At 41.0% G+C, this 27,979-nt stretch overlaps 1 protein-coding gene across 3 annotated transcripts in view; it reads right to left on the bottom strand.

Annotated features, from left to right (window-relative positions):
• Window positions 1–27,979, bottom strand: part of DOCK8 (dedicator of cytokinesis 8) — a 143,236-nt gene that overhangs the window by 19,776 nt on the left and 95,481 nt on the right. For all 3 annotated transcript variants that reach the window (XM_081930351.1, XM_081930350.1, XM_081930352.1), the window contains 14 exons: window positions 27,336–27,475; window positions 26,743–26,912; window positions 20,206–20,354; window positions 19,355–19,537; window positions 18,872–19,007; window positions 16,205–16,292; window positions 13,642–13,738; window positions 13,019–13,153; window positions 10,194–10,346; window positions 7,693–7,851; window positions 6,198–6,298; window positions 4,805–4,997; window positions 3,120–3,263; window positions 2,006–2,137 (listed from right to left, as the gene is read on the bottom strand). In XM_081930351.1, the coding sequence (XP_081786477.1) occupies window positions 2,006–2,137; window positions 3,120–3,263; window positions 4,805–4,997; window positions 6,198–6,298; window positions 7,693–7,851; window positions 10,194–10,346; window positions 13,019–13,153; window positions 13,642–13,738; window positions 16,205–16,292; window positions 18,872–19,007; window positions 19,355–19,537; window positions 20,206–20,354; window positions 26,743–26,912; window positions 27,336–27,475 (1,980 nt within the window). The remainder of the gene's footprint in view (window positions 1–2,005; window positions 2,138–3,119; window positions 3,264–4,804; window positions 4,998–6,197; window positions 6,299–7,692; window positions 7,852–10,193; window positions 10,347–13,018; window positions 13,154–13,641; window positions 13,739–16,204; window positions 16,293–18,871; window positions 19,008–19,354; window positions 19,538–20,205; window positions 20,355–26,742; window positions 26,913–27,335; window positions 27,476–27,979) is intronic.

Raw genomic sequence — 27,979 nt, forward strand, 5'->3', positions numbered from 1 at the left:
TCTGTAAATTAAAGATTTAAGCAAACTTGAAAAAGCTTTTCTACATCTCAAGAGCAACAAACACTATTTGTCTATGTAGACAAATAGAAGAAGAGAAGATGAAGGAAGACATCAGCAGAACAAATAATACTTGGGCAGAACCCACTGGCTTGCCCTCCTATACTAGCCCCACAGCACTCGTCCTGTTTGATTTAAATTGAGCTTGCAGGTAAGAACCTCCTAGTGTGCTTTGCCCATTCTCCTAAAATAAAAACATTGTCAGACATAATAAGGCAATTGTCAGGCAATAAGGGTTCTTAACTATTAATGTCCATTTGCACTCAGATACTGCCTATAATTTAAAATCTTGCATCAGTATAGTATTGAATTGCTAGCTATCTTTGAAGGAGCTCCACAAGCACAGAAGACACTTTGTTGCTGTCAAAAAGGCTTATTTGCACACATGGACTGATTTAGTGAAGCTATGTGAATGTTGATGCACTCCCATTCTCTTTTACATTCTCTGATGCATGTGCAAAGCCACTTCCTTTCTGTAAGATCCTGATCTTGTGTAATTTAGGATTGTGCCAGTTGACTATTTATAGGTGAAACAGATTACCACTTACTACATGAGTGTCATGAAGCATGTCCTGCTTCATAGCTTCAATCATGGGGAGAGCTGGTTCACAGTAGCCTTACAGTTGAGTTTAAGTCACCATATGGAATATCTCTACACAGGGACTGAGAAATAGGCATCATAACAAAAGGTGGTTTGAAGAGTCATAAAAGCACTAGGCTATGATTATGTCTCAAATTTTGTGGGAAGGACTGCAGCTTTGTGGTAGAGTGCACACTTTATTTGCAAATGGTGCAGGTTCAATCCTTGGGGTAAGACTCCTGCCTGAATCCTTGGAAAGCCACTATCAGTGACCGTCAATGATACTGAGCTAGATGGATCAATGGTCTGACATGAGATAAGGCAGCTTATGCTGTGTTCAATTTCATTGCACATAAATCCCATTACAACCAAGGGGACTTCAATATGCATAACTGACTGAAGAATAGGAAAGCATATATTCTAAGGAGAGTTAATGTTAAACATGACTTGCTCAGTGAAAAGGCAAAATGTTACTCATCCAATATAACATATTGCTGTTGCTAATTTAATTTCTGGCTTTGTAACACAGTTACAAGAGATTGATTCAGTTGATCAATCAATCAATCAATCAATCAGTCAGTCAGTCAGTGAGTCAGTCAATGTTTATTATGGCAAACATATTAAAGCATATTAAAGCAGAATTTCTGCATAATTCTCTACATAAGCAATAAAAACGATCAATATGGGATTTAACAATCAATATACTAATTGAATGTACTTGAAATATGTGTCCAGACAAATACAACATCATAAAAGTTTAAAAGAATAAGAGATTTAACTGGACTGAATAAGAGATTTAACTGAACCATATAACAATTTATGCAGCTGTGTAATCGTTTGCTTTCTGTGACTTATGACTATTGCACAAAATCTAGCTACATTTCTAGTAACATACGAATTCCAGTCAGACAAGAGGTAATTTAAATAGTATTTCTCTGACTTTCTAAATTTGGGGATGGTCAAATTTGTCAAATATTTGGTAAGTACTGGAGCCAATCTGTTTGTCCTGAGTGTGGGACAATCAGTTTGGGCTAAGTGGTTTTGAAGTTCAATATCCTTGGGTTAGGATATTGTTGATGGAAAAACCAAAAATGAATAATTTAGTATTTAACTGGAGTAAAAACAATCGGTCCATGTGTCCTTTTAGTCAGCAAGGAAGAGAGTCCTCTGTGCTTGTGGAGCTCCTTCAAAGATAGCTAGCAATTCTATACTATACTATGCTGATGCAAGACTTTAAAATATAGGCAGTATCTGAGTTACACCATGAAGTGCAAATTGACATTAATAATAGTTAAGAAGAGAAACAGGGCAGTTTTGTACTACAGATTGTCTTATATTCATGATCAACAAATACTGCAGCTAACATACCTTATTTATGATGCTCTCAAAGGCTTTCTGAAGTTTACTGTGAGTGGAAGAAAGTTTCCTGAAATCTCGATGTGCTTCTAAGATGGGAGTGACAATCTTGTAGACCTCATTCACAGTTTCACACAGTCCTCCCTTGCGTGAAGATATAAAATTAAAACTGGTGTCAAGTCTCTGATGACATAGACAGATTTTCAACAACAAGCTGACAGGGATTGCTTAACCCTTTTCACACCTACTATTTTTCTACTGTTGTTGCACCTTTTAACCCCATGGGAGTTCCAGATTCATGTTTATCCTTGCAACAAAGAAGCAGGCTGTCAGTTGCTGCCACACATGCACTCTGTTATAGTTTTGTCAGCCAGCTCAAACAATAAGAGGAAGGCAAGATAAAAGTGGCTAAATAAATGAATAAAAGTCCTCTCAAATCCTGACACAAGCATGGCCCTAGAGCATAGCTTTCCAAACTTTTCATGCTGGTGACACATTTTTTAGACATGAAACATTTTGTGACAAGGTAATTCAGTTTTACTAGCAAACCAGAGGTTAAACTAATCCCTTTACAGTTTTTTCCTGGGGGACACACAGATCCCTAAACATTTTATGAATCTTTGTACTTTTGTCCATTTACTGTATTTATTTCCCTCGATTTGAACTATAAAATGGTGATTTTCTTGAGTCAAAATGAGAGTACCCCTAAACATTTTTTTTAAAAAAAAGCACTAGTGGGGAGTGTGTGAGGAGAACCAGAGCTTACAGGGTTAACAGCTCATGGAGTGACGTCCTGTCCCTCAGGGTTTCTGCTTGTTTTACTTTCGGGGATGTCTTCTCGCTTTCCTGGACTGCTGATTTATTATGCCGCTGCAAATAAAGCTTCTTAGATCAGAAAGAAGCTGCGTACGGAGTGTTATTCTGTATGCCTGAGATTCCTCCATACAGGTGACACCGCTGATCGCTATACTCTGGTAGAAGCCGGGAGAAGCACTGAGACGCAGTGGAAGCGTGCCAGATGTTCAATTTCACAGAGTGTTTATATGACACACTTACACACAGCAGCCAACACACTAACATGTTGCACAGTTTGGAAAGCTCTGCCTTAGAATATAATACTACTCACAGCGTTAAAAAGCTCTGCAGCTTGTTCCAGCAGTCCCACCAAACCATTCTCTGAGAAATACCTTCCAGAGCACACTCCATCTTCATCTGGAGACAGAACATCATCAGAAACAGCAGACTCCTCAAGCACATTGGAGGAAATATTCTAAAAGACAGAACAATTGTGTGGTTCCAAGCTATTCAACCCTTTGCTTCTGCTATTGAAGCCTAGCTGGGCGGAGTGGTCAGTACAGTTTCTGGCCATGCCCTCATTTCATGGTGGTTGTTCTCTGCAGTCCCTCTGGGGGAAGTAGTTCAGGCAGTGAGGAGGGAGAAAATGAGGCATGAACCCTCCTGAAACTTTCCGAGGTGCTAAGGCACCCACTGAGTTGTGTAATCCCATGTCTCCTACTTCAGGAGGCAGAATGGGAGTAACCTGGGAGCGAGCCTCTGCCAAGGAACGAGCCTCCTTAATTTGACTAAGGTTCCTCCGTAATTTGACTAATTTGTTAACTCATGAGGCGCTCTTGATGCAAGATATGCAAGCAGTCTGTGCTGAAAGAATCAGGACTTTTGAAGGTATTTGAATGGTATTTGAGAGCTTTGAATATCCCTGCAACAGCCAAGACCAGAGAAAGAAGAGGGAAGGATGCTTTATGTTTTCTTATGATTATTGGATGCAGTTTTCTTTCCCACTGCCCTCCACTGCACAATGGAATGAGACATGTGTAGTCATTTGTTTCTTGGAAGAAGAAGGGGAGGTAGACCTTTGATTTATGTCTTACAAGGAATTTAATATGGTTTTACTACGTTTATCCCCCCCCACCTCAACCCAGGAGTGAATGGATGAAATTTATGACTACTTTCCGATGGGGTGGACTGCTGAGGAGAGGCTGAATTTGAGAGAGAATGGATGCGTTTTGTACTGGGGGAGAAGGCATAGTAGTGTGGGATCCAATGGCTGAAAGAAAAGTTCTGGAAGATTTGCCCTCCAAAATGTTTGACTGTGGTCTGATCACTGATCACTCCTTCAGGGTCAAATTCCACCTTGATGATAAGACATTTGTCTTATCATTGAGATGGAATTTGACCTTGAAGGAGCACACAGATAAAACAGACACTGCAATATAACACTCAACTAGGTAAAGATTTATGAATAGAACAAAGAGCGAGAGGACTTAAGTTGGAATAGAACACCAAAGTCTAGAAACAAAGATTACTGGAAACACATATGTTGTTATGGATTATATATATACTTAGGTTTAATTGGGCTATTTGTTGTTTGCAGGGCTGTAAAGGGGCAGATGAATTAATAATATTGGCAAGGGTGAAGTAATGTCAACTAGAGACTAAGTGAGAACTGATGGAGCAGTGGGGGTACATCTTGGACATATCCTGTATCGAGAGCAGGAAACCATTTTTCAAGAAACTGTATTAAATTGAATTAATTTGGTCTGATTTGTAATTCGGAAAATAAATAAAAATAATTGGCAAAAAAGAGTGGTCAGTACCTGTGTGGCCCATCTACCACAATCAGGACATTACATTTATCAACCTGGTACCTTATAGATATTTTGGACTGCAATTCCCACCATCCACAGCTAACAAGGCAATGGTCAGGGATGATGGGAGTTGTCATTCAACAAAAACAAGTGGAGGGCACCAGGGGAACGCTCACTTACACAAATAACAATTGTCTGTTTTTACCTGAAAGCTGACACTGCCAACTGGCAGGTAACTGTGATCTTCCAGCATGCTCAGGTATTCAGCAACAAGAGCAGCAGCATGAACTAGACACATGGCAGCCTCTGTGTAACATTTTTTCTTAGCATGCTTCTCTGCCATGTTTTGGAGCCAGGTCAACCTTAAGTCAGGTGATGTCTGATATCCTTTGGCAATTCTAATAACAGAGCACAAAAGATGTATCTTTCATTTGTCTTGGGGTTAAATTAAAAGCAATTCCTTTTCTTTTGTGGAGATGCCACATCATTTGCTAGGTTTTAATTCTTACAGAGAATTGTGGATTTGAAGATAGCAGATGCCTAACTAAATATTCTCTACAGCAAGATTTACCAAACTTGGTTCTCCAGCTGTTTTTGGTCCACAACTCCCTCCATCCCTAGCTAGCAGGACCAGTGGTCGGGGATGATGGCAATTGTAGTCTAAAAACAGCTGGAGACCCAAGTTTGGGATGTTGTTGTTGTTTAGTCGTTTAGTCGTGCCCAACTCTTCATGACCCCATAGACCAAAGGACACCAGGCACTCCTGTCTTCAAGTTTGGGATACTCTGCTCTATACCATTGTAAATACTTCATTTGTTCCACCAAACCTGGCATTACTTTTACTAATAAATGACTCTGACACTACAGAATTCCTTTCCAAGCACCTCCTTTCTAATACTTTCCATAATATTCTCTCTTTGTTCTCTTTAGATAGATTAGGAAAGAAAAATTATAAAAAATATTTTCAGACCTGCTAATATTGAGTTATTGTCAATGTGTAACATCCCAGGCAAAAACTGACTGAGTAGAAACGCTGCTAGAGAACCTATGCGGTGAATACAGAATGATCCAAGCTACACTGTGTATGCACATGCACATCTCTCTGGTCCTACCATCCCATTTTCAGAACAAGAGGGGAACAAGCAGATCACCAAGTGGGGTGTAACTGCACGGTTGCCGTTCACAGAAAAGTGGTCCCACATCTGTAGGGTAACATTTAAAGGAATCTTGATATTATTCACAGTATTCACAGTAAAGGGACTACGAGAAGGCACACACCAACACAAAGCTTGGCCCCATCATGTTGACTTTCTCACTAACAAAATATCTGGGTCAAAATGTTTATCTACACTATTAACCCAGGATTTCATTCCCCATGGAATCTGATAACCACCATTTTCTAAATGGGCATAGAGATATTGTATAGAGAATTCCCAGGACTGTTTGTCAGAAGCCAAGGTACTGATAACTGATATAAATCTGTCATTGATGTATGCCCTTAATTGTACAGCAGATACTTTGGTTTTGACAAATTTAAATCTGAAAGGTTCTGCATCATTCATCGAAAATTGCTCAAGAGAAATATTAGTGAGCTCAACCTGTACATAAGATCCATGAGCATCTCTGGATCTTCCTGAAACTCTCGCATTTTCACTGTGTCTGACAATATGCTGTTCAGATTATACAACAGCTCTTCCACCTAAGCAAACAAACAAGTCCAACATTAAAATGAACAAATTACTGATGTGCAAAGAAATATATTTTTTTTATAATGAATATTTGAAAAGTCATATTTATGATGGAATTTTATTTTGAATATTTGTTTATTGCAGGGGTAGTCAACCTTTTATACCTGCCACCCACTAATGCATCTTTCTTGATGGTAAAATTTCCTTACCGCCCACCAGTGCTCTGTGGAAGGAAGATTCAGCTTGTGCCATAGAACCCCCTACCGCCCACCTAGAATCCTGAAATGCCCACTTTTGGGTGGTAGGGACCAGGTTGACAACCCCTGGTTTATTGCATTATCATACCTTTCCCCCAATTTTATCCTCACAACAACACTATGAGGCAGTCAAAACAAAATAAAACAAATAAAATTAAAAAATTAAAAAATTCCTTCCAGTAGCACTTTAGAGCCCAACTAAGTTAGTTATTGGTATGAGCTTTCGTGTGCATGCATACTTCAGATACCTATGAGTCAGGTTAGGCTGAGAGATTGTGGCTCAAAGCTCAAGGTCACCCAATGACTTTCATAGCTGAGCAGGAATTTTAACCCTGTTCTCCCAGGTCTTTGTCCAACACTCTAACCATGGCAGTACATTACACTACCCTGGCTCTCTTTGTTGGATTAATCTACAAAAATGGCATATCATAATATTTTTTCTGAAGTGTTCAATTTGTGACAATTATGAAAATTGGGGAGTGGGCAACAACTAGATAATGTGGTAGACCTGCAAGTAAACACAACTACCATCCTTAAGGTTGCAGAACTGAATGATTCACTACACCAAGGATGTCAGAAAGCAAAGACTCAGCAAAGTTAATGCCATTATCCATCAGAGCCTTTTGCCAGCAATTCCACAATTAGATTCTGGTTGGGTAGATCTTTCAATGTTCAGTGCTGGTTCTTTGCTCTCCTCCTTACCATTGTTGCCACCCTGCCTCTCCCTCTGAGACAATCCACAGAGGACGAGACATGCAGAGTTTTCAAGGACTTCTGGTTTGGCTGTGTCCCGAAACAGATCACTCGGAGATGAGTGCCATTGGGGGGGGTGCTGGGGTGACGCGAGGGCAAAGCACACCCCAAAGAGGGTGTCTTGAGCCCAAAAGAGAAAGCAGCGATGGCGCAAAAAGGCACAAAGGGTTGACAGTGAGCCTACATTGGGAGCATGGGTCTTGGTAGGTTGCCAGAGAATGTTGACCTCTGATAATGGGTCCTGCTTCTTCTCCCTTGGGCTGGGAGCAAGATCAGCTTTCCTTCCGTCCGTCCTCCCTCACATGAATGCCAGCTGATTTTTGTGAGCATACAAATAATTAACTTTTGTCCAGTAACCTACTCAAATTTTGCACTAAAGTAGCAAAATGCCTTACCTGTGGCGGGAAGAGAGTTGGCTGCATGTCTACATCTTCCTCTGCATATGCCAAAATAGTTCGTAAAGACTTTCTGAGATACTCCTCGTTAAAATCTGATGCTTTACCAACCAGAGAAGCCAATGACATTGTCACTTGCATTTTGACTCTTGCAAAGTTCTTTTAAAAAACAGAAAAGGGAGTGTCAGATTGTACAAATGAAATGTATTGTACTGATTTTCCGTTAGCTGGTTTTTGTTTGCATGAAATGTAAACCTCCCTTTGGCTTAGACAGAATTTGTTATAAAGTTGCCTCTGTGCCTTCTGAGACAAGGGTTGCCTCACCCAGGGGTTCAGAACCTGTGGTCCTCCAGATGTTGCTGGACTAGCCCTAGAGACCAGCCCTAGAGACCATGGCCTTTAGTGAGGGAAGACTGGAATTGGAGTCCAATGGAAGGTCACCCTGTATGGTGACCTGTGCCAGGAAAGTGACAAGGGCAGTGCAACCGTATTGATTCTCCATCTTTGGCTTAGACACAGATAGGTAGCCGTGTTGGTCTGCCATAGTCAAAACAAAAAAAATTCCTTCCAGTAGCACCTTAAAGACCAACTAAGTTAGTTCTTGGTATGAGCTTTCGTGTGCATGCACACTTCTTCAGATACACTGAAACAGAAGTTTCCAGACCCTTCTATATAGTGAGAAGGTGGGGAGGGGTATTACTCAGAAGGGTGGTGGGAATGGGTGATTGGCAGATAGCTGTGATGAGCCTGTTGACGACTCTTAACGACTGCAATAGGTCTTACAGGAAAAAGCAAGGGGTGAGAAGGTGAAAAGTGGCTTTGTCATGTATAATGAGATAAGAATCCAATGTCTTTGTTCAGGCCAGGTTTCTCCATGGTTTTAAGTTTGGTGATAAGTTGCAATTCAGCTCTCTATATTGGACAAACAGGCCAGACCTTACGCCAAAGAATAAACGGACATAAATCGGACATCAGGAATCACAAAACAGAGAAACCAGTAGGAGAACACTTCAATCTCCCAGGACATTCTATACAAGATCTCAAAGTAGCTGTTTTACTACAAAGAAATTTCAGAAATAGACTGGAAAGAGAAGCTGCTGAATTGCAACTTATCACCAAACTTAAAACCATGGAGAAACCTGGCCTGAACAAAGACATTGGATTCTTATCTCATTATACATGACAAAGCCACTTTTCACCTTCTCACCCCTTGCTTTTTCCTGTAAGACCTATTGCAGTCGTTAAGAGTCGTCAACAGGCTCATCACAGCTATCTGCCAATCACCCATTCCCACCACCCTTCTGAGTAATACCCCTCCCCACCTTCTCACTATATAGAAGGGTCTGGAAACTTCTGTTTCAGTGTATCTGAAGAAGTGTGCATGCACACGAAAGCTCATACCAAGAACTAACTTAGTTGGTCTTTAAGGTGCTACTGGAAGGAATTTTTTTTGTTTTGACTTTGGCTTAGACAGAATTTGTTATAATTGATTAAGTAAGCCCCCACTAAAATAAATGGGATTTCCTTCCAAATAATCATGGCATTATGAAAGCCACTCTTAGTTCATTTTGTGGAACAAATAAAATTCAGTTTCATAGGCACTGGGAATCTCACTAATTCTTTTTTAAAGTTTTTTATTTATTTTCATGGTACAGAAGATAAATTTTGTGATAACAATTGTTACAATATTAAACAACAAATAACTTGCCCTGATGAAATTACAGACTTTTATCATGCCATGTGTTAAAGTTTAATTTGATTACTCTAAGAGTCTGAACAATTTATGTATTCAATAAACGTTTGTTATATGTTATAAAAAGATTGTGGATTGTGTTTGCCCTTTGCTGCTCTCACCTGGCATGCTATCCTCCTGCCTAATTACCTCCTCCTCTCCCCCTCTGTCAGCAATGGGATGCAGCTGACACTCTCCTATCTTCTTTCAATTACAGGTTCCAGTTTACTCTTAACAGTTTGCATGCATACTGTTTTTAATGTATCATATAGTTCCATATTATGGGATTCAGAGTTACAAATCCTGTACATGAAGGCCAAAAAACTTGGGCCAGTGCAGCCTCATCATATATGGTATCCCGCAAACTGCATAGAGCTGCACAGGCCATTTTCGGCTAGGAGGAAATAACTTCTACTAATATAAAGTAATTATATCAGGCAAACAGACAATGAAGTAGAATATACAGTGGTAACTTGGGTTAAGAACTTAATTCATTCCAGAGGTCTGTTCTTAACCTGAAACTGTTCTTAACCTGAAGCACCACTTTAGCTAATGGGGCCTCCTGCTGCTGCTGCACCGCCACTGCGGTGTTCTCATCCTGAAGCAACGTTCTTAACCCGAGGTACTATTTCTGGGTTAGCGGAGTCTATAACCTGAAGCGTATGTAATGTGAGGTACCACTGTAATGTAATTATTCTGTGGGAAAACAAAATAAATGCAAACACTGAATCTGTGATTTAGGCTGTGAGTATCTAAAGAAGTATCTTACACTTATGCAGCTGAAGCTGTATCTCATAAGGAGGTAAAGAGTAGCACAGGCTTGAATCCGAGTGGTATCCATGCTGCTGCTGCAGTGCTGAAGGAGTCTTTGACACAGGTCAGCACACTGCTCCACTTCCTCTTCAAAGAACAACTCTCCAAACTAAAGGAAGCAGAAGAAAAGACTGTAAGATGGTGTCATCATAAGAGCTTTAAAATGACCAGGTAGTAGCGAGAGGATTTTTTAAAAAGTTGCCTCTGTGCCTTCTGAGACAAGGGGTGCCTCACCCAGGGGTTCAGAACCTGTGGTCCTCCAGATGTTGCTGGACTAGCCCTAGAGACCAGCGCTAGAGACAATGGCCTTTAGTGAGGGAAGATTGGAATTGGAGTCCAATGGAAGGTCACCCTGTATGGTGACCTGTGCCAGGAAAGTGACAAGGGCAGTATTGATTCTCCATCTCTTCTGAAAGAAGTTCAGAGTCACAACAAGGGAGAGGACCCTTTTAGAGGCAGCCCTTCATTTAAAGAATGTTCTCCTCAGAGATGAATCATAGAATCATAGAGTTGGAAGAGACCACAAGGGCCATTGAGTCCAACCCCCTAATGCTTGCCTGACACCATCTTTGATATCATTTAAGAACAAAGCAAAAACTTTTCTGTATCAGAAGATGTTTGAATGCTGATGTTATTACTCTTGGGAATGGCTGCAGTACTTAGTTTATTTTGTGATAATCATGTCATGGTTGTGGAAGATTTTGGTGTATGATGGTTTTGATGGCTTCACCAAATTCACTACTTAATCAATTTAACTTTATATTTAATGTATTTTTTATAAAAAAGGAAAATTACATTAAATATCAAGTTAAATTAATTAACATTTTTTGTATTGCTCATTGCCTTGAGATGTCAAGATAAGGCAATTCATAAATTTTATTAGATCTAATCTAATGATATAGGAACATCAAGTCAGCAGTTTTGAATTCTTCGTGTTCTGCAGCAGCAAGAAGAATTCATCAGTCCAGATTACAGTTCCAAAGAGGCACCACAACAACAGACGCTGTACAAACACAGCACACATCAGATACAACCCCCTTGGCCAGGCTTTTCTACTGAAATGCATTATATATAATGCACAGCATGATGCTGTGACAAGCTGGAAGCTTGAGAAGGGAGGAGGAGCTACTCCTTATACTTCTTTCTTCTTCTAAGAGATGTGTTGCATGTTGTGAGTTTTAACTACATGCATGACTTCTGAAAAAATGTTTTTAATTACAGAACAGTTTCATAAATACAATAAAACAAAAAATGATTCTGATAAGCTGGCATGTGGGAGAGCTCAGCTGGCAGAGCATGCGACTCTCAATCTCAGGGTCATGGGCTTGAGCCCCACACTGGGCAAATGATTCCTGCATTGCAGGGAGTTAGACCACATAGTCCTCATGGTCCTTTCCAACTCTACTGTTCTATCACAAAGAAGACAGGTAAGAATGAACGTTTGTACAATAGGAACACCCACCATCCCTTACTGCTGTAAACTGGCAAGACAATATCAGATATTCCGTTTGCTTATTTCTCTGGCTATCCTAACATTGCTGAAATTCTTTGGATTTCATTGTCAAAGGAAAATGAACTATGCATACCTATGGTGCATGGTTAACAATTTACAATGGTAGCATAAAGCACAGTGTCAAGTCATTTTGTCTAGAAGACAGATTTCTTCAATGGTACAGTAATTTTAATTGCAAGAGAGATTGGACAGATAACATGAAATAAGAGCTTAATCATGAATTTCAAAACAACTAATGGCACTGCTCTGTAACTTGTTTACCAAGTCACATTTCAGGCAACACTGGCTCTTATTTAGAAAGACTATCCTGAGATTTTACATTTACATTTACACCTATACAATATATTTCTTAAGAACCACCCTGATGGATCAGACCAAAGGCCAACTACTCTTAGATCTTTCCTACAGGGGCCAATGAGATGCCTCCAGCAAGTTCTCAAGCAGGGCACGAGGGCAAGAGGCCATCTCATACTGTTTTGCCAACCCAACTGGTACGTAGAAATATGTTGCCTCTGATTCTGGAGGTCGCATATAGCCATCACAGTCATCAACAGCTGAATCTGGTGGCACTATGTGAATATGTGCTTCCTTTGGTCTGTCCTGAACCTCCCGCTATTCAGTTTCACTGGATGACAACATTTCCTAGTATTATTCTCTATCACATATACTTTTATAAGTCTTTAACATGTCCCTCCTTCCTCTTCTTTTCCCTAAGCTAAGAAGGTTGTATCCTTTCCACAAAGCTGAGCTGCTCCACTCAATGACCTTTTTCTACAACACTGGGTATGTACAATTTCTTCAGAGGTTTATTCCTAACAATAAAACATTTGCAGGATGGTAAATGTAGCTAATGAAGTCTGTCTCCTGAACTTCTCCTTGATGACAACTAAGCAAGCCATTACATAAAATGTTGCCCAGGTTTGTATTCTGGTTTTTCTTTCTTTTTGAGGATGGATCACAAGGCCTGTCTTTCTCTGCTATTTTAAAATTTAAAGAAATCTAAGTAATAACCCATCAATCTTATTCTATCTCATTTTCTGCCATGTGTACCACCAGCAACTCAAACTCTGGAAACATAAGTCGCCACTCACTGAGTTATCAAATGCATGTACAATTTTGCGAAAAGGTTACCTTGAGGGCTCTTGCACAGGGATAACAGTGCAATGTTTTGAGGGGATCACAATAATGATCCCCTTCAATAACTTCAATAATGTGCCCTTCAGGATCCTAACAAAGAACCTGATAACATAAGTAAGCCAAGTACTTACCTTGACAATTAATGCTCGGAGAGTAGCAAAGCAATGAGACAAGTAGGTTGTGCTCTGATCACAGGTCAAAGAATTTACAAGGACTTTCAATACACCTCCCAAGACATTATCTCTGCAATCCATAGCTGAAGTCGCCTACATCACAGAAGAGGATTCTTAAAAAACAGAGTTTATGCTATACTAGTGCCAGTCTTGACACAATAAGATAGCCCTAAGCAATAGACAGAAATTACCTTGATGCTTTTCACAGTAGAGGGGAGAAGGCATATAGCTACAAAAGATTTGTTAAGAGTGTATTCACGTACAGGTTTTTCAAGCATTACATTCAATGAGTGTAATGATCTAAGACCCAGAAGTCAATGGGACTTGAGGAGACCTGTGTAGTACTCTCTGTGTACTCTCCTGAACAGCAAACTGAAAGATGCAATTTCATCTGAAAGTATAGGGTGGTAGGAATAGCATGAAAACAATTTACTCTTAACAATTGGGCAATAAGCAAAGAATCATTTTTAAAATTTCGACATATAGCAATTAAATATACCATGTACTACAACAAAAACAGAGGCAGAAAGAAAGCCTCCCTTTCCAAGGGTAGAGGAATTTGTATGCAGCCAGTTTCTCACCTGGATGATGTTCTCTTGCATGTCTAGGACAATCAGATTAGCTTCTGTGGCTAGGTTCCCACTAACCAACACTTCTTGGTCAATCTCAGCTTTTGTTCTAGGAGCATGACAAATCAAGTTACCAAATTAATTCATTAATCAAATTGCCTCTTACTTTAGCGTACTAGGCTTTAGAAACAGGACCTACACTAACCCTGAACCTGCAATGCTGGGTCTACTTTTAGTTTATCATCAGAAATATTTATCTTCTTTGTTTCTCTTTTATTCGGCTCAGATGCTGTGATCCATGGTTAAACAAGTTTAACAGAATTAGTTAAACCCTTTCATTAGAAGGATTGAGGCAGCTGCATTTGGTGGTAGATGCTAGTGACACAGACATGGTGGAAGACAATTTGGTGTATGCCAGCCTGTCCAGCACCCCTTAAATTTGCTGCCATTAGGTACATGACATGGGTGGGATATTGTAAGGCTTGGGTCTCTCCCACACAAACGAGATGGCTCTGGCAGTTAATTATTTCAGATTTATTGGCACTTTTTTAAAAATAATAATTTTAATGAAGTTTTCCATTTTAAGAATCCAATCAAATCACATTAAACATTCCAAATTATACAAATACATATCATAAAGTCCAAATATTTTGCCAAATTATAATTTTTTGTTGGGGGTTTCCATGCTTTGAGAGTGGGGTCCAATCATCTCATATTTCTACTGCTTTAAGTGTCCACAAGTCCCTTCTTTAAATCTTCTTGTTATTATCCTTCTTCTTTAATAGCCTCTGAGTTCCTTCCACAGGCGAGCTGAAACGAGCATTATTATGCCTCCGTGTGAACTTTGTGATGACTATCCCCCCCCTTTTTTTGCAGCTGGTAAGTCTTTTTTTTGCAGTATATCCTTGCGCACTGGTATTTATGCCGAATCCATCCGAAAGTTCTTCTTGGCAGGCACCATCTTTTCTCAGTTCCGATGAAATAAGAGTCTAGGCGTTTGCTCGTTAATTTTCTCAGAAAAGTTGCACCAAACATTAGTCTTTCCAGGGGAGGTTTGCCAAATCGAACTTGAAATATAGATATAATAACAAAGTAAAAGCTCGCCTCCCCCTATGACTATCAATCTCTGCAACATAGTCTGTCTCATAATGACGGATCCCGATTAAATAGTGCGTCACAAGAGAGTCTTTTTATCTTCTTCCAAATATTTCGAAAAACAAAGGCTTTAGTTAATATTTTTATTTCCACAGAGTTTATTTTCCAATCTCACTTGCTATAGGTAGTATGACGGTTCTTCTGGGGGGTGGGGATTTGTTAGGTAGAAGAAGAAAAAACTTTTATACCCCTTTCTTTCCATTCTGTTTCAACATACTGGTTTAGATGTTGTTCTCTGATGTTATCTTCTTTCCAATCCATCACTCTTCGCGTCTCAGTGGCTGGCTTAATTAGGAGATAAAGTACCCCTTCTTTCCTTGAAGCATGTCAAATAAATCTTATATCCAATCTTTTATCTTAATAAATGGAACTTGGAGCGCTCCCAGAGACAGTGTCCAGGAGATCCGAGCTCGCTCGAGGGCTTTCCATCCAGTGCCCTCACCCCCTCCTTCTTTTCGAACTCAGGGGTGATTTATGGGCAGCCGCGGATGAGACTGCGTCTTCTCTTCCACCAGGAAGAATCTAGGGAGGCTGATTACTCCCATCTCAGCCTCTTAATTACCTTGTGTGAGCTGGAGAGATGGTATTGTCGGCCATCTTCCAAGGCGCCCCTAGCGGAACCCGATTTATTGGCACTTTTAAAAGCTCTGGTTGGAGCTCCGCTAATTTCAGTTCCTCTGATGACCCAGTTGCCAGAACTAAGCTCCACCCCCTTTCCCCCCAACAGGAAAAATGCCACCTTCTCTTCTGGGTAGTTTCGCTTCTCATTTAATCTCGTTATTCTACGAGATCTGGGAGACTGTACTCCCCCTAAATCTGTGTCTGCATCACTATCTGAGCTCTGCAGCTGTATTCCTGCTCTCTATGTTTCTCCTTCCTCTGTGTGCACAAAGATCGAATTCCTTTTGCTAATTGCTTCCCCCTCTTCTCTTAGGAATTCTCTCTGTTCTTCCACTGTCTCTGTTTCTGTCCTGTCAGAGAGTCCCGTTCTCTGACAGATAGGGTGCCTTCTTGTCTGGATTTACGAAGCATGGTTATGATAACTCTGGTTTATCATGAAGTCTAAAATTGACAAACCACCTGAAAGGTGTGGGCCGAGAGAATGAAACACTGCAATACTGACAAGAGGTACCTCCACCATAGATTTATTTTTTTTGGGGGGGGGGGGAGAGAAGCAAACAAGAAGCTCTAACAGTAAATTCTTCTAAATGTCTACTCAGAAATATCGTTCATTTACTTCAATGGAACTTACTACCAGGGCTGCAGTCTAAACCACTGCTGACACATATGTTAAGAACATAATAGCTATACAGCTATACAGTCCAGGATGCTTTAAGGATAGAGTTTTCTGCCTCGGTTCAGGAATGAAACTAGATGGCCACAGAGAGAAGCTGCAATAAAAATTCATTAAATTACTTACTTATCTAGCCTCTCATTTGCTTGCCGCCAGTGTGTCTGCTCTTTTCTCCATCGTAGGTTCTCATTAAATCCTGGGAATTTATCGTTCCCTACAAGGGCAACATACATAGAATCACACTGAAACTTTAATATCAATATTTCCCTACTGATATGAGTTCTGCAAGAGGCTACATCCATTGTGCTAGCAGTGAAGGAAAGGGTATCTTTTTACACACAAACTAAAAGAGCACATTTGGTATGGAATTGTCGAAATACAACAGATGGGAACCATGTGCCCCTGAGAACAATGGGGCTTAGAGCCAGGAAATAAAACCAACCTAGAAGCAAAACAGGACAGGGGTGATGCTGTGGTCTATACCACTGTGCCGCTGGGCTTGCCAATCAGAAGGTCGGTGGTGCAAATCCCAGCAACAGGGTGAGCTCCCATTGCTCGGTCCCAGCTCCTGCCAACCTAGCAGTTCGAAAGCACGCCAAAAAGTGCAAGTACATAAATAGGTACCTGTCAGGTGCTGGTGTGGTTGCTCAAGAGCAAACAGGCAAGACTCCGACCTGTCTTTACCAGGCTTTATTCTTAGTGTAAACTATTTACAGTGAAGAGCGTCATATGTTCATGTCTGGCTCAATCGCTAGCAGAATCTGGGAGTGGTCGGTCTTTGTACCTCCCCCAGCATAACAGTCATGTGACCCCAGCCTTCTCCGCCCCTCCCTGCGCCGAAACCTACTGCACAGAATGGGTGCTGGCAAAGGGGTACTTCCCTCCTCTCCGGTTTGCTCAGGCTCGGTGTTGAGGCTCTCCCTAGCATCCCCTGCTCCCTGCACCTCCTTTCCACTGGAGGCAGGGCTTTCCTCCTCGCCGGAGGAGGAACTGCTTTGCAAGATTTTCCGAGGTTCCCTGCCCTTCCACCTCTCGCCTCTGAGCTGATGGCAGTTTCCTGACAGTACCGCTCCGGCAGGAAGGTAAATGGTGTTTCCGTGCGTTGCTCTGGTTTCACCAGAAGCGACTCAGTCATGCTTGCCACATGACCCGGAAAAACTGTCCGTGGACAAACGCTGGCTCCCTCGGCCAGTAAAGCGATGAGCACCGCAACCCCAGAGTCGTTCGTGACTGGAGTTAACTGTCAGGGGTCCTTTACCTTTACGCAACAAAATATTGGACAGAGGCAGACAAATGAATGAGGCCCAGAAGTCCAGACTTGGGTGAGGTACAGCAGGAGTAGCCAACATGGTGCTACCAGATGCTGTTGGGACTCTTAACTCACACCAGCCTTAGGCACTATGGCCAATGGTAAGGGATGATGGGAGTTGCAGCCCAACATCATCTGGGACTACCACACTGGCTTAGGTATAGGATGTACTCTTGCATTACCCTCTTAATGGAAATATGTGTGTAACCAACACCTGCAAGCCACCTTCTTTCAATAAGCAGAAAGAGAGAATGGCTGGCAACCAGTCCCAAGACTCAGTTCACCTTTCTGCAGAAGTGGCTGTGCTACTGACCTGGTTGCTACCTGTCCTGGCTACCAAAAAAAGCAGCCTGTATGCTTCTTTTGGCAGCCAAGGCAAGCAACAGCAGCAGGTGAGGACTAGTTCCATGCACATCCTCATAAAATGGGCACCTTCAATTCGCCTATACTGTAGTAAGGATCAAATTGGGGAGTTGAAACAATGATCAAACCAGCTTTCTTGTCACTTTCTAGAAACTCGAGGACGAAAGAAGAGGGAGAGCAGTACTAAGCAATCAAGAAGAAGCCAAACTAGTACAGTTACTTGCTTAAAGAAGTGATTTGCTTACAAAAGGCCTTGGAAAAGAAGAGTCAATGATAATCCACTTAGATGCAGTGCCTTGTCTACTGCTGACACTTTTCCCCTAGGCATTTTCAAGTATATAAGCACAGTTTATCCCATCTAGTTGTAGGAAGCTAAGTTTAACAACAACAACAACAACAACAACAACAACTTATTATTATTATTATTATTATTATTATTAACATTCACCACCTTTACTGGTTCTGGTTTAAGAGGCAGAGCTCAACAGAAAGGGCTCTTGCTTCTCTTTGCTCTCAGCCACTTTAATTGCATAAGCCTAAAGTGCACTTGAATCCCTCCCACAAAAGTGTAACAATCCTCCAGGGCACCCTTAGAATAATAATAATAATAATAATAATAATAATAATAATAATAATAATAATAATTTATTATTTATACCCCGCCCATCTGGCTGAGTTTCCCCAGCCATTCTGGGCAGCTTCCAATCAAGTGTTAAAAACAATACAACATTAAATATTTAAAACTTCCCTAAACAGGGCTGCCTTCAGATTCTTTTAAAGATAAGACAGCTGTTTATTTCCTTCACATAGGAAGGAAGGGCGTTCCACAGGGTGGGCGCCACTACCGAGAAGGCCCTCTGTCTGGTTCCCTGTAACCTCACTTGTCGCAGTGAGGGAACTGCCAGAAGGCCCTGGTGCTGGATCTCAGGCTGAACCATCGTTCAGGGTGTAGACGCTCCTTCAGTATAATGCAATTTCTTAATTTTCTAACTCAGTCATTACTCTTTTCAAATATTTCTTCAGACATTTTTTGCTGTCAAAGTTGTTATGGAAAACTGTGTTTTTATATCTACAATTTCTTTTTGGTTTCACAAATGTGATAAAAAAAGCAAGGAGCATACCAGCAGGCATCCTGCACCGCTTCATCATTTCACCCCTGGCTCCCTCTCCTCTTAGTAAGGCCTCTTCTAGCCGAGCTTTTACATCCCTTGATTTCTGGAGTACTTGAGTGCTGACTTTGTCTGAGCTTTGCTTGCCCTGCGCAGACATAAAGAATTATGTGAGCTAAACCACCAGTATCAAAAGGTTAGTATGTCTTTTAAATGTACAGGGTGAGTCCTTCAAAAGAGGCCCCGTGGATACAGAGTACACATGTTCTGCGGGGCCTCTTTTAAAAGACTCACCCTGTACAAAGAAATCTACAAACCAATTATTTTGTACCTCTTGAAAAGTTCAATTTTGCACAAAGTTTTGCACAAAGTTAAAAGTGAAGCACACTTGTAAAATAAATGTAGCATATTTACATCCAAGAAAAACTGTACACTGTGTCTGTAACGCATCAAAACAATTAGCAACAAGTATGGACTGGACACCATTCTATTTACCTTATACTCAAAGCCTGAGACACAGATGTAAAGGACATCTAAAATCCTGTTTAGCTGCATAGATGGTAGCTCTGCAACCCATTTCTGAATAAGATTTTGATCAGCGTTTTTCATGATCCACAGGAAACAGATCAAAAGGTGGCGTGTAGTTTCTGGACTTAAAGTGTTGTATTGTTTGTAAGGCTTGGAACAAATAAAACAAGAAGTTCAAGAAAGTTAGACATAAAGAAGGGCATATTTAATAGTCCTAATGAATGTCACCAGTCACACAATTGGTAGGGCTCCTTTCTATTGTTTAAGGTGCCATTTCCAGCTAATAAATCTGCTGTAGCCACTTAGATTTGGGAGTTGGGAATATCTATATTTCAGGTGGTACACCTCTGTAGGGTTTTTTGCAGGTGTGAATGGCACACTTGCAAAAACAAAAAACAGCATCAAATACTTTGGAGTAGCCTTCCTCAATCTGTGGCTCTCCAGAAGTCTTGGACTACAAGTCCCATCAGCTCCAAATAGCAAGGAGGCTAAAGAAGCATAGAGCTATAGGAAGCTACTGGATATTTGGTCCACCTTGCTTAGTACTGTCTACACTGACTGGCAGTGGCTTTCCAGGGCTACAGGCAGGAGTCTCTTGCAGCCTTACCTGGAGATGCTGGAGAATGACTGAACCTGGGACCTTATGCATGTTCTACCACTGAGCTACGGCCCTTCCCCCTGGAAAATATGCTCAGTATGCCCACTAGATCAAATGAAAGAACATAATAAATCCTTAAAAGTTGGCTCCTAGAATTTGGGTAATAGGGAGAAACAAAGCAAGAAAAAATTATGCAAACACATAGTGTAGGTAGACCTACCACTGTGGACACAGATGAACCATAGGACCGTAGGAGATTAAATTGATTCCCAGCAATGGCCAGAGCAATATTTTGGTTAATTTGGCTTGTAGCTTCTTGTTCTTCATCTGGAGATCCGATGCGGCCTTTCCCATTGCGGCCATCTGAAACTATATTAGAATACATACTTGTAACTGAAGTTCTTGAGAATGGTCACCTGTAGAACCATTCATATGGAAATACTTATGACTATGCAGTGCATCTTCACATACTCCACCCCTTAAGTTCCAGCTTGCAAGTCCAAAGAGGTTTTGCTCAGTTCAAAAATTGCCATACCAACATTCAATATCTAACCACAGTGTGCAGCTGAGAAAGTTGTGTGACTCCACATATGATCACTCAAGAGAACTTCAGTTAAGGTCAAGCTACCCATCCTTCTTCATGGTCTTTGTAGGAGAATAGCAAGCTTTCTCATCTGAAATTTGTAGTAGGATGTCCTAGAGTTAACACATTGGAGGATTATTGTTCCAAAAAATACATCAGCACAGGCTGAAGTATCAAGAGCACAGTGGAAGTTGAAAGTCAAGAGCTGTGACGATGTTGTAGCTCAACATGGCTCTGGGATTAATATTATCCTAGTGGTTGCTGCAAAGGCAGCTACAGCCTGCATGCAGCACACTCTGAAGCCATATTGCAGGGGACGATGAGCACTCTTGTAACCCACCCACTGAGGAGAAAGTTTGTGATCTTTATACAGAGTGGCATTAACAATGACAATATTAGGGTTGTTGTTTTTTAGGATAACAAGGTCCAATCAACACAAAGATCAACGATCAACACAGAGCAGGGGGCAAGAAAAAAGGTAATATAAAGTTGGGGTGGAAGTTTGATGAAGTCTTTTTTTAAAAAAAATAATATTTATTGAGGTTTTGAAAGATTACAAAAATAAAGAGAGAGAAAAAAGAACAAAAAACCCAGAAAAATAAAAACAATTAAAAAAAGACAAATCAATCCTTCCATAACTTATCTTTCATTTGCTTGTTTCCTTGACCTCCTTGACACACCCTTTTTTGTGTTCTAGTTCAATTAGCTATTTCAGCAAATCCTTTCCATCTTTATTTTTATCCTAATAATTTATCTTAATATAATGTAACTTTACATTCTCACCAATTAACAATCTATTTTTACTTAATCCTTTATAACATTTCTGCTAAAACCACGTAACTTCATTCCAACATCCTTCTAACATTCCTTAATTTTACAATGTTTCTGTAAATAAACTTTAAATTTCTTCCAATCTTCTTCCACCGACTCTTCTCCCTGGTCTCGGATTCTGCCAGTCATTTCTGCTAGTCCCATGTTCTGCTAGTTCCATCACCTTCATCTGCCATTCTTCCCGGGTGGGTAGATCTTGTGTCTTCCAATACTTTGCAATAAGTATTCTTGCTGCTGTTGTAGCATACATAAAGAAAATTCTGTCCTTCTTTGGCACCAATTGGCCAACCATGCCCAGGAGAAAGGCCTCTGGTTTCTTCAGAAAGGTATATTTAAATACCTTTTTCATTTCATTATAGATCATCTCCCAAAAAGTCTTAATCCTTGGGCATGTCCACCAAAGGTGAAAGAATGTACCTTCAGTCTCTTTACATTTCCAGCATTTATTATCAGGCAAGTGATATATTTTTGCAAGCTTGGCTGGTGTCATGTACCACCTGTAAATCATTTTCATTATATTCTCTCTTAGGGCATTACATGCTGTGAACTTCATACCTGTGGGAAGTTTGATGAAGTCAAATAAGTCAATAAGAATCTGGATGGAAGACTACCTTGTCCCAATATAATGTCAGGAAGAGAGGACTGGAGTGCAGAGCTGCAAGTTACCCTACATCCTCAGAAGCTTTAATTGCCCCAAGACGCTCCAAAAAACAAAGGAGAAAGGCACACTGCCAAAGGTTTGAAAGGATGGTGCATAAATTGTGTTGCCACCAATTAAAGACTCCACTAAGGCAACAGTTTCCATACTTTAAGAAAAAAACTTCATTAAAAGTTATACAGACAAACTTGATTACAACAAGTTACACAGTCTGTGGTTATGTTGAAGTACGGTCGCCATACTTTGAGGAGCAAAAAAGAGGACACATTTGCCGACACTCATTTTATTTTATTTTTATAACAATATTTATTGAATTTTCTTTTTTTTAATACAATCAAAATAAAATTTTATCATCACATACATCTTTGCTCAATCAGAGCATCGACTCCCCCCCCCCCATTCCCTGGCTTCCATAATTCCAGATTCTTCCCATAAGTGATAGTTTCATTCTTCCCCACACTTCCAAATCTCTCTTAACTTCATCCCACACTTTTTCATATTAGCTCCGTTCATTGCTAGAAATGAGTAGTCCGAATAGTTATTACTTTATAACACGTCTGTATCGATCGCCAGCAGCCCTAGAAACAAAGTTGCCTTTGGCAGAACTGGCCGGGGTTTCTCCTCTCCCAGTGTTTCAGAACTGTCTTTCAGTCAAAATGAAATCTAAAGTCTATAAATCTGGAGTAAAATTATATATTTTTTAGAAATCCATTCAGCCCTGCCTTATGAGGCTAGTGGAATAGCACTAAAATTATATCTGCTTGCGGAAAAAGGAACTCACGTACTTTCGATTTCGTAGAAATTCTTACTGCGCCCTTTTCTCACCAGCAATGGGAGTCCCATTATGCCATCTGTTCGCCAAGTACGCCAAAATTTTACTCCACATCCAGTCAAATTCAGTCTTTTTGCATCAGGAAGCCAGGTGCTTTTTTGCCACCGGAAACAGAGGCTTTGCAAGGCAGGAGTAGCGATAGATCCCAAGCACCCGCGCCTCAATCCCCTGGTCATTTGAGCTCTTTTTACAGAACTGTCCGACTAAAAGGATAGACACCAAGGGCGCCGCCCAATCCCCTGCACCCAAAACTCCCTTTGGGGTTTTTTAACACAGCTCACAGCGCCTTTGTGTAGCTCCAAATCTCCTGCCGAGCTCGGACTTTCCCCAAGAGGCTAAATCCGCATCTGTAATGGCTCTGCAGCCGACCGGAAGTTGTAAACTCTCATTTTAAATACCCTTCTATAGCCTACAGCTATAGAAACTGTGATATATTGCTATGTTCTTAACTTTCAACAACAAAATAATAGTTTTATTTATTTATTTATTTATTTATTTATTTATTTATTTCCTTGCTTGCTTTTATTAATTCTCCATTATTTTTGCCATATTTATTGTAACTATGAACTTCAACCGTTTGGCTAAAGAGGGAAAAAACAATTCTTCCCAACACTTCTCTTAAAATTGCTACAGGTGCAAAAGAAAGTTAAAGAAAGCAGCTACTTCCGTCACTTCCAGTTATTGGTGGCACAATAGCAAGGGACCTGAGGGGAATCAACCACGTGGCCGGGAGAAAATTAATGCAGCCTTTACCACAAAGGGGTTAAATAATACCCTGATGACTAGTAATCAAGAAAAACAAATGAAACTACCTTCCACTGACTCACTCACACTTAGCTTGACTGAAAAAGGGGCAATGAACTTAAAAGAGGGAGCCCCGGACAGACTGTACTTCACAATGAAAAATATTCTCTCCCACTCATCCTCACACTTGTGCCAAGCTAGAAATGTGGGAGGGGCCCCAAGGGCCCCAAAAGCCTATTGCTTTAAAGAAATGCTAAGAAACTGCAAAAAGCTTTGGAACTGCTGAGAAAGCTTTTGTTATGCAAGCACCCTTTCCCATGGGAAGAGAAGAAGCTAACATTTTTATTGCAGAACATACACAGCTATACATGCAGGTTCAACAAAAGCACAATAGATTTTGCTATAAAAATGTAACACAATGTTTCTACATGGAGGCCATATAGATGACAGCAAAACAGCCAATGCTTATGCTTAGTTTGCACAAGCACACTAACATGAAATGTATCCAATAACTGAATGAGGTAATTAGAAATGCTTCAATGCATATGACTGAAGAAAATTGAACTGCTTTGTGTAAAAACTTATAAATATCACCCCCAGACCACTGAACCGCAGTTGCAGCCTTTGTGGACCTATCCCGCTATAACCTATTGCTTAGAAAGTAATAAATTGTTGGAATCTATCTCCTCCCGGCTCCTGGGTCTTATTGGCCTGTCTTAGGAGCTTTTATAGCCTGTATAAGCTTGCAACAGAAAGACTCATCTTCATACCCACTCAGCCCAAACACCTGCACACAGGATTAAGTTGACCAGTCCCAAATGTACACACTTCCACTTAACTACAAAGTGAAAATAGCTCATGCTTCCCTTTCAGATCAAAGCTGGTTTGAGGTAAAATGCATCAAGCAGCAATATTTCCCAATAAACTGAGGGTTAATGCTGTAGCATAGAATCTTGTGATGTCATGTGCCTGAGGCAATCCCCGCCCCCATTAGTTCAGTTATCAATTGTTGTGTAAGTTTTAACTGTTAGAGCAGCAAGTATGTCATGTTATGCTGCTGTTTGCCTCAGAGTCAGTCTGTAAATCTCAAGTCAGTTTCAGATACAAATTACCCGGGGCAACTTCTGCACAACTCTGTAAAGCATAATTACCACAGAAACTACAGTGGTTCTCAAATGCCTTGATACTCAAAAACTTAGAACCAAAACACTGCAAAGCTGAAGTAAGTGCTCCGGTTTGCGAACTTTTTTCAGAAGCCGAACATGCTCCATTTTGAGTGTTACACTTCCGGTTTGAGTGCCACACTTCCGATTTGAGAGTTATGCTTCTAATTTGAGTGCCATGCTTCTGTTATGGAGTGTTACACTGAGGTCAGTCTGTTTTTGCTACTTATTTTGCGTTTTTGTGATTCTTTTTTTTTTGTTTTGTGACTGTGTGGAACCCAGTTCAGCTACTGATTGATTGTGTGTGTGACTGCAGTACATTGTTTATTGCTTTCATTTTATGGATCAACAGTCTCGTTAGATAGTAAAATTCATGTTAAATTGCTGTTTTAGGGGTTGTTTTTAAAAGTCTGGAATGGATTTATCCATTTTGCATTACTTTCTATGGGAAACATGCCTTGGATTTGGAACACTTTAGTTTTGGAACGAACCTCTGGAACGGATTAAGTTTGAGAACCAAGGTACCACTGTACAAGATAGTGCTTCATAATGGGTAACATGTGTGTTGAAATGTCACCAGCCCGGGAGCTATGCCAGCCTCCCAGTACACTCCAAAGACGAAACATTTCGATGGTCATCCCCTGGCTGCTATTCAGGAATCTTGCTCCAGTCCAGGTGACCGGTCAATAGGCAACTTCTCTTTCATAAGAAAAGCATACCAATTTCCCTTTCAAACTCCAGAAGGGAAAAGGCAGTCTCGTAGTTTCTTTACTACATTTTATTCACTGCAAAACAACAAAACACAAAGGACTGCATGTCTGAGCAGTCAACCTCTGGGTTTCACGACACAACCCAGTACTCTCCTCAGAGCAGAAGAGAAAGAGACTGAGAGAAACGCCTCCCAGCTCTCAGTGAGCACACATTCTGAGAACAGTGCCTCACTTCTGTTCCCACGCTGTGAGACAGCACCTGCTGTTTCCTGCCAGCATGGCAACTGGTGAGGGCTCCCGAGGGTTGCGCAGAACTGCCTGCAGTCCCGGGCTTCGCACAGCTCTGTGCAGCCCTAGGGAGCCCAGCGGGAAGTCGCGCTGGTCTCCCAAGGGTTGCGCAGAGCTGCCTGCATTCCGAAGCCTGGGCGCGCTGGGCTTCGCGCAGCTCTCCGCAAGCCTGGGGAGACCAGCGCGACTTCCCGCTGGGCTCCCTAGGCTTGCAGATAGCAGGCTGTTCTCGGGGCTGGGGTCGGAGGAAGCTCGGGCTTCCCCCGCACCAGCCCCGCGCCTGGGGGGGGGGAGTAAAAAAAATTTCTTTATTCCCCCCCCCAAAAAAAACTAGGTGCGACCTATGGGGCGGTGCGCCCTATGGGGCGAAAAATACGGTATACATTTCTGGACTACAGGCAAGGAAAGGCAGTGTGGGAATCTCTCTGAAGTCTAGTGAATAGGAATACTTATTTGTCTTATAAGTTAAAAACAGTTAATATAACCAATCAATTAACAAGAAAAGCAATGAATAAACAAAAACAATAAAACTCATAAATGACCAGGATCCAACTGAGCCAATTAACAGTGTCTGTTAATTATTGCTAGTCAAAGAGTAGTTTCTGTTTTTGTTCCTATCAGTTCCTATTGCTTTGAGTCTACCTCTCCTTTTCTTTTGTCTTGTCTACCTTTCTTCTCTGTCTCTCTCTTCTGTCCTAACTCTTTCAGCATCTTCTCTAAGAACTTTTTCTTTTCCCCAAACTGTCACCAACTGAACTTTCCCAACATTCTGTGCTCCTCCCACACCCCATGATGTCATGGGGGGACAAAATACATGATCTCTGAAGCTTGACCAAAACAACAATTCCTTCCTAGTCTGTTCGCTTGTAAGCCTTTTTAAAATCTTTGTGCAACAGTTTGAAAATGTTAGGTACTTTAACAACAGCAGCAACAACAAACTTATCTTGCCTGTAAAGTCATGTAACTGTGGAAGTGCATCCAAAATTATTCCAACCAGGGGCAGATAAAGGGCAGCAACTTTCACTTTCACTTCTGGTTTCAAGCAGGATTTGTCCAAGTCGTGGGCACTCAGCAGGCTGTGGATCGCACTGACAGCTTTCCTTTGCACTTTGCTTATTCTGTCAGCACAAAGAAAAGAACAACACTTGTGACTGATGCATATGTTGACAGTATGGATTAAGCAGGCTTCAAGCGATAACCAAAAATGAAAATAACATATGATATTAATTGACATGGTATGTTAATTGAATGGGCTTCTTTTTTGGCAATGTAAATTGCAGTCCCCTTTGGAGAGAGGACACAATCCAGATTCAGAGTGCAGTCAGAGGGGCAAATAGTTAAACTCCCCACCCCTCACACTAGGGTACTGCACTCAAGGTCACATGTAGTTCTGCCCTTCAGCTGCTAGGGTGCAGCCCTAGACAGTAAGAAAGAAGGACTCAGCGCAATGAATATTATGGGCAGCGTAAAATTTGGCACTGTCAACTCCTATAATCTGCTCACATAGTCAGGTCTCCGGAAAAAGAAGAAACAAAACCTACCCTTCTGCTTCTGTGTCCAGGGCAGCTGCCAGTTCAGTGAAGAGTAACCCTGTTAGGAAGTGTTGCTGCCGATATTCTGCTGTCAGGTCAAACATGTTGGCAAATTTGTGATCTTGGAAACTTGAGCAGGAGCTTGAATTCTGCAAAAGAAAAAAAAAAGGCGGTGCTTGCATTCAATTCAAATGCATAAATGTAGTAACAGAGCTGCCCTCACACAATTCAACATCCTTTAAGTACTTAAAAGATTTGTTGAAAATATTGCTCCTTATAAGATCTTTAAATCTTTTCAAAAAATAGCATCAGCATAAAACTGTCCAGCTCAACAAAGGTCCACATCATTGCTCTCAACTCATTTCATTTTGTTTTACCACGATGGGGCACTCATGAACTCAGGTCTGTCCCTGCTTTCTCTGTAGTGTATTCTGATGAAGAACCCTGAGAATGCAAAAAATTGTCATGTTTTTGTGATGTTTTACAGGTCTTGCCCAACTGTAGACTTTAAAGTTTACATAATAATTTATATGTATGGAATTTGTCTTATTTTTATTATTTTCATGCCCCATTAGCCACTGCAGCCAATTGGAGCTCTCCAGTGGGTGTTCCTGGACATTCAGGAGGTCAATCCATGCATTTACCATGAGAAT

This window comes from Podarcis melisellensis (genome assembly GCF_964234715.1).
Source record: "Podarcis melisellensis genome assembly, chromosome: 11".
Lineage (NCBI taxonomy): Eukaryota > Metazoa > Chordata > Lepidosauria > Squamata > Lacertidae > Podarcis > Podarcis melisellensis.